Source organism: Lolium perenne, chromosome 6, assembly GCF_019359855.2.
Source record: "Lolium perenne isolate Kyuss_39 chromosome 6, Kyuss_2.0, whole genome shotgun sequence".
Taxonomy (NCBI): Eukaryota; Viridiplantae; Streptophyta; class Magnoliopsida; order Poales; family Poaceae; genus Lolium; species Lolium perenne.
The window spans coordinates 137,026,763-137,033,330 of record NC_067249.2 but is presented as its reverse complement, the minus strand read 5'-3'; the positions used below and the strand labels follow the sequence as shown (position 1 = coordinate 137,033,330).

Sequence of the window (6,568 nt, the reverse complement as noted above, 5' to 3'; positions counted from 1 at the left end):
TGCAGATAAAAACATAACGGGGAGAGAATTCCTTGTAGGAGACATGGTGTACTTAAAGCTTGAATCTTCCATATACACCTCCCTCAGCATTGGCAGATACTTCAAACGGCATTCTAAGTATTACAGGCTACTTAGCATTTTGGAGAAAACTGGTTCAGTTCCTAAGGACTCCTCCTTCACGATGGTTGTCAATTACACCCCGCATTCCATGCCAGCCAACTCAAGAAGCACATTGGTGCCAATGCCATTCAAAGTACACATCTTTCACCGCTCAACCCAGATGGGACTATCCTGATAGCAACTGAAGCCATTCTCGAACGGGAACTAATACCCAGAGTTCAGAGAACCGTTAGCATTCATGTGGTACCGTGGCTTGTGAAACAGATCAATCAGTCTGAAGCCACGTGGGAGGATTCTGTATTTATCAAATAGACTTCTTTGCTTCAAGCACCAGCGTCATATCAACAGAGCTAGATTCTGTTGAAGTCATTTTAACTCTGTCCAACGCATCGTCCTCCGTTGATTTGCCATCCGATAGCCAATCCCTGTGTATAAATCGGCACACCAGCGGCATCACTGCGTCGAGGTCAATCTTGTCTAACAAATATTGCGTCACGCCCAATATTGTCAGGCAATATGAACACAAAAGGGTAAGCTAATGATATCCCCAAAACATAGGTGATACGCATCTAACAACTGCTACCATAAGACTTGGCATTTGGATGGAAATAGGATATCACGACAAGAACAAGATACAAATATCAGAGCCAGACATTCAAAAATAACCTAGCAATTAGCCAACTGTAATCTTATCATACTAAGAAAAACAAAGCAATTGGACGTACAACTGATAGTTTTATTACCAAGTCAAAATTTCTTAAAAAGAATACGAATAGCTCTTTATTGTCTACAAGCCTTAGGTTCTACTAGCAGCACAAATCTGCAGACATCACATTCATATACCTGTCTCTCTCGCCCACTTCTATGGCCATCTATAATATGTCATCATACGCTACTATGCTTACTGGACCAAAACCTTGTTTTCCATTGGAGGAAACAGACACAACCTCTCTCGTCAGCTCACTAGTTGCTGGTTACCGTAGAAAGGGTAGGCTCCATAGGCCGCAGCATACATGTTTGGGTGGGGAACTGGCGACCCGTAGCCATATCCACCGTAGAATGGCGTTCCATAGTACATGCCATTCCGTCTGTGGCCAGAATCACCCCTAGACTGGAAAACACAACATTATGATTTGTCAGCATAAACAATGCATCGTTAAACATAAAAATGATACTACAGCAGCTAAAAAAAACTTATAAGTAATCTACACGCAAGAATAGAGCAGAACTGGTTAAAAGCTGATACATGCAAGCAGAGAGAAAAGGATACAACACAGCTCATAGCTGAGTGCTCTCCTTTGAGTTGACAGAAAAGGATACAACACAGCTCACACAGGTTTTAGAAAAGGCTGGCTATGAGACACAGATGGGGGCATTCCGTTGCCTGATAATGCACAGCACAAACAAATGACTCATGCTATCAACATTTGAAGCAATAGTAGCAGACAAGGTGCATGTGGCCACAGATCATTGAGCGGTGACTGATGACCATGCATGAGCCCAGGATATAATAAAGGAAGCCATGCACCCCAACGGTCAGCATTGGGTATCAAGATGCCTAGTACAATACCACGAACCCTATTTGTTCTGTACACATGGGAAACAGTGGCAATCTTGCACAATATTCACTGCTTTTGAACAAACTCAGGATCGGAGTTTTGCCAAAACATATCCATCTACGAAATGAAATAAAAGACTGCATGCTCCCCTACTTCCAGGGATGACTCAGGTAACATAATTAAACCCTTAAGCTATAGTTGTATTAACTACTACGTCTGATTAGGAGGAATCTTCTTGGTGTGAATCGGAGCCCTTTCTCAACAAACATGCCTGCAATCATAGCTTTCAGGAGGGGACAAGCAATTCTGCTTTTAGTTTTTCACAGACTTCAAATGCCTGTTGCCACAGGCTTAAGCCTCTATTTATGATCTTCTCCACCAATACTGGCTCATGCATATCCTTGCCACATGACCCATTTATGTGGCACACGAGGAAAGTGACATAACTACCTCCAGTAGTAAATACTAGATGGCATCCTAGACACATGCTGTCAAACTTTTTCAATTTGTACTCATATCTCATAATATAGCAATATAGGCCAAATGACAACGATACTACTAGATTTTTCAGGAAAAATATTTTCATAATATAGTAATTGAGACCATGCCCACATCAAAACATCAATTTATGAATGTAGGGTAGCAGATAAGATTAGCTTATTGTTTTACTTCTGGTTGTGCTGCTTGGGACTATATAAAACTGGATTGCATTCCAATTAGATAAGGGAAGATTAAATTATATCGTTTAGCGCCCATTGAGAAGGAAATGAGATTTTTCTCCAAAATCAATCTAATAAGCCACATCGCCATGGCTAGAGCTGGATCAGTGACAATACCACCCAAGCACAGGGTTATAGAACCTAATCCTGCAGTGTATCACAACTACAGGTTTCTATCTCTAGCATGCAACAATGTCTCGTGCATAGGGAGAAAATACCATGGGCACATATCAAACACTATTTCTTTCTTCCAAAAGATTCAATGAAAAAATAGAGATAAATAACACCCAAAACAAACTAATTTACAACTGAGTCGTGCAAAACACATCCAAATGCAAGGCACAAAATGTACCACTATGTAGGAAACTTTTATTTTCGATTAGAAGAATATCCAGTGTAAACATGTGCAATTAGTGCAAATTACCTTTATCAATGCAGATTTACAGATGTGCATTAATCAAGTGTTGAATAAGTCAATCAAAGAAAGTTGATGATGTTGTAATCTAGTAAGATTAATTAAAGATACAATTACAGTCTAGACAAGTTCAAACCTGTTTGCTTGCTGGACTGCGTCCCCAAGAAAGACGAACTGCCTGTTTCCCAATTGTTGATCCACTCAACCCTTGTAGTGCTTCTTCTGCATCAGCTCTGCAACAAGGTATTCATTTCACATAATATCAAATGTTGCAGCAAGAACCGATAAATACTTCAGCATCTAACAATTTCTTATAAGGGTGTATACAAAGATCTTCGTAATATTACCTGTTGACAAATTGAACAAAGCCGCACTGTTTCCCAACAGGAATTTTGACAGAGGCAACATCGCCATACTTTGCAAATGCTTTCCTTAGTTCATCTTCACTGACATTGGGGTCAAGCCCACCAACATATACCTACAGCGAAAACTGATAAGCTACTAGTCTTTCTACATATAAGAATCCATCGATTTGTTTAGACAAAGCGATCGAAAGGTAACAACTGGGAAACAAGCACATACTGTCTTGTTAGTCGAATCCCCATCTGATTGCCTTGGCGGAGAGGAGCCAGAATCACCTGAAAGTACAATAATCACAGGGATTAAAACTATGATAGATAGAAAAGTGAGAAACTGATAATTAGTGATCAGCAAGGCATTAGTCAGGCAGCAGACCCGACCAAGCGCCTAGAGACTAAGTGCCGACTGAGGGGCCTAGGTAATTGCCAATGCAGGATAAATAGGTTAAATGGGCAAGGCAGGAGAGTGTCTCCTAGACGGATGCAGATAACTGAACCTAAAATACTTTTGCATAACAAAACACTGAGCATCAAACTGAAATAGTGATACTAACATGTCCGACTGACCAACAAGGCCCCACTATTTGCTTGGTGTTACTCCCTTCATATCACAAAAAGATGACATGGTCTTCAAGATTTACCTTTGACCACTAACTTTTACTATAATATATGTAAACCAAGAAAAATATTATATTATGAATACACTTTAAGTTTCAATTCTAAACATATGATTAAATGATCTTAATCTATATTCATAGCAATACTTATAGTTAAGAGTTTCAAAGTTCAACTTAAAAAATATACAAAACGTCATCAATTTGTTATATGGGGGGAGTAGAATGCCATAATTACTGCAAATGCCAACACCAAGATCGAATATGATACCAAATATGTTACTTAAAACAAGTTTGAAATTATGGAAATACCTGTAGTTCTTCTAGGAGTTGCAGGTCCTATGCGAATTGGGCGAGTGGAGCAATATACACCATTCATTTCAGTCATGGCATGAGTTTTGTCACTGTCATCTCCAAACCTAACAAACCCGTATCCCCTAGAACGGCCCGTGTTTGCATCAATAATAACTTTAGCTCCTTTCACAGATCGATATTTGTTAGCAAAAAGTTCCATCAACATTTCATCGGTAACATCAACAGCTAGATCACCAACAAAAATTGAGTGATCAGAAGCAAGTTCGGAGCGTTTTTCTCCCACACTATATGATGCCCAATTTAACTTAAAAGCTCGGTCAGTATTAGGCATTACATGACCAGCAAAATTCTGAAGTGCTTTCTCTGCTGATGCATGGGAACAGAACTCTACAAAACCATAACCCTCAGAAACTCCGGAATGCCTATTGCGAATGACTTTAATTGTGACCACCTACAGAACAGATGGGAGCAAAGAATGAAAGTTAGCAATACATGGAAGACACACTGGTATAACCTAGAAGTGTGATGTGTTCTCTTCACTTAGTAAATTCAAGGAAAAATAATCTTTGTGTATGCATATATCCTTAACAAATCATAATGTGTCTCATACATTCATCCAAACTACGTAAGTGTAAACTCAAAAGTTGGTGCCTTCACCATCCTATGGCATAATTACTCGCACATCCATGAGATAATTCGCCACAAACATCACTTAATATATTGTCTATTGCACGACTACAAATCTCTAGGTTCCGGATTGTGCCAAAACAACTAACTAGTCGATTTCAACCATACTGCATGGATTGGGCTCAAAGCTGTCAACTTTAGCATCTATCAAGCCAACAGTACGAAAAAAAAACACAGCTTTATCATTACTACACATATGTTAACCGCAAAATTAGCTTGGTATCTCGATTTGCAACACAATTGAATGAATCGGCGCGCAGTGAAAGAAGAAATAAAACTGGATTCGAGAGATCCGGCACGTACAAGGCTGGATCGGATAAGCGGGCTCGGGAAGGCCTAACTAACCTCGCCGCTTGGGCCGAAGCAGCTGTGGAGGTAGTTCTCGTCCATCCAGTACTGGAGGTCGCCGACCCAGATCGTCCGGTTCTCGTCACCCCCGTTCCCGCCGGATCCGGCCGATGGCGGGGGCGGAGTGACCGAGGCCGGCGGCGCGAAATGCTTGACGTACTGCGGCGGGGGAGGAGGGGGCGCGGCCACCATCGGCGGCGGCGGGGGGTAGGGCAGGACGACCCACCGCGGCTGCGGCATGTGGTGGTGCGGGTGCGGGTGGCCGTGGCCGTGCGGCACCGGTGGGCCGTGGGCGTGCGGATGTGGGTGCGCCACAGCTGCCGCCGGAGCATCGGTCGTCGCCGCCGCCATCTGCATCGCCGTCGTCGTCGTCGTCGCAGCAGGCGCCGCCGCCGCCGCTGTGGGGAGCAGGAGAGGTTGTGTGGAGGGTCGGGAAGAGTGGAGGCGGAAAGAGAGGGAGCTCGTGGCTGTGGGTGAGGCTAGGAATATATAGGGCGTTAGAAGCGGATCTGGGCCGTCAGATCTAGGATTTCGCGGGCGCCTGGCCGTCCGATGCGGCTGCTGCGAGGGGGCTGACGCGTGGGACCGGCGCCAGTTTGCGGTTTTAGGGGATTCTAGGGAAGGGAGTTGCGCTATGCTTTGCTACTTTTGTGGGATTCGATAGTTAGGAATGTGCGGCTGTAGTTTTGCTATTTCGGCAAACAAAGGTAACTTCGGTTTCTTTCATGCCCATGCAATGAGGTTTACTCCACTTGTAACTGCCTAGTACAAATTTGGTACGGTACTCCCTATCTTGTTGTGTGCACATATGTAATTAAGATGGTCCATTTCCTATGAATTATCAATTCATTAATTTTTAAGTATGGCACATTCAACATAATATTAGTTATTGTATGTAGTGTGAGAAAATAATTCATGTTTGTATGGAGTATTTAACTTGGTTCACATATGCTATGTATATGTACTATTAAAGGGAGTTAATAAATTCGGTGTCACACTTGTAACTAATTACATAAAAGTAGCACCCGCTTGGTATCCAAGCTCATAGTAGGTGGTCTCTGAGATGGAGCAAGCGGTAGAGGCGGCCCATGGGCCGTGTCGCGCTTGTGTGCACATGTGGATCGCGCAGAGGGTGGCGATAGGAGAATGGGCATGGTAATGTCGGGCGAAAGGTAAAGTAAGTGGTTGGGCCAGCTCGCACATTCTTGGGCCGTGTAGTGGATGAAATGGCTGGAGAAAAAAGGACAAAAAAATAAGAGCGGTGGGCTAGGCTAGATTGGTAAAATATGATAAATAATAGAGAGAAAATCGGGCCACGTGAATTCGGCCAATGTATATGCTAAGAATTTTCATTAAGGAAAATCGGTAGAGGCTTGGAAGGGAAATTATGTTTGTGGTAAAAACCTGTTGTCATCTCTAAAATCCAGAAAAC

General features: G+C 42.7%; 1 protein-coding gene across 1 annotated transcript; it reads right to left on the bottom strand.

Annotated features, from left to right (window-relative positions):
* Positions 1 to 835: 835 nt before the first annotated feature.
* LOC127334409 (polyadenylate-binding protein RBP47) lies at positions 836 to 5,608 on the bottom strand. The gene is made up of 6 exons (XM_051360856.2): positions 5,134 to 5,608; positions 4,099 to 4,552; positions 3,396 to 3,451; positions 3,161 to 3,291; positions 2,950 to 3,046; positions 836 to 1,231 (listed from the first exon to the last, which is right to left on the bottom strand). The coding sequence occupies exons 1-6, from the start codon at positions 5,491 to 5,493 to the stop codon at positions 1,076 to 1,078; spliced, it is 1,254 nt and encodes a 417-aa protein (XP_051216816.1). The 5' UTR covers positions 5,494 to 5,608; the 3' UTR covers positions 836 to 1,075.
* Positions 5,609 to 6,568: the final 960 nt, after the last annotated feature.

Excerpts from the sequence above, each read along its gene's own strand:
- LOC127334409 (XM_051360856.2), bottom strand. The coding sequence starts at position 5,493 with ATGCAGATGGCGGCGGCGACGACCGATGCTCCGGCGGCAGCTGTGGCG. Across the intron at positions 4,553-5,133 it reads GCTTCGGCCCAAGCGGCGAG|GTGGTCACAATTAAAGTCAT; the intron begins GTTAGTTAGGCC and ends TCTGTTCTGTAG. Across the intron at positions 1,232-2,949 it reads GCAGTCCAGCAAGCAAACAG|TCTAGGGGTGATTCTGGCCA; the intron begins GTTTGAACTTGT and ends TGTGTTTTCCAG.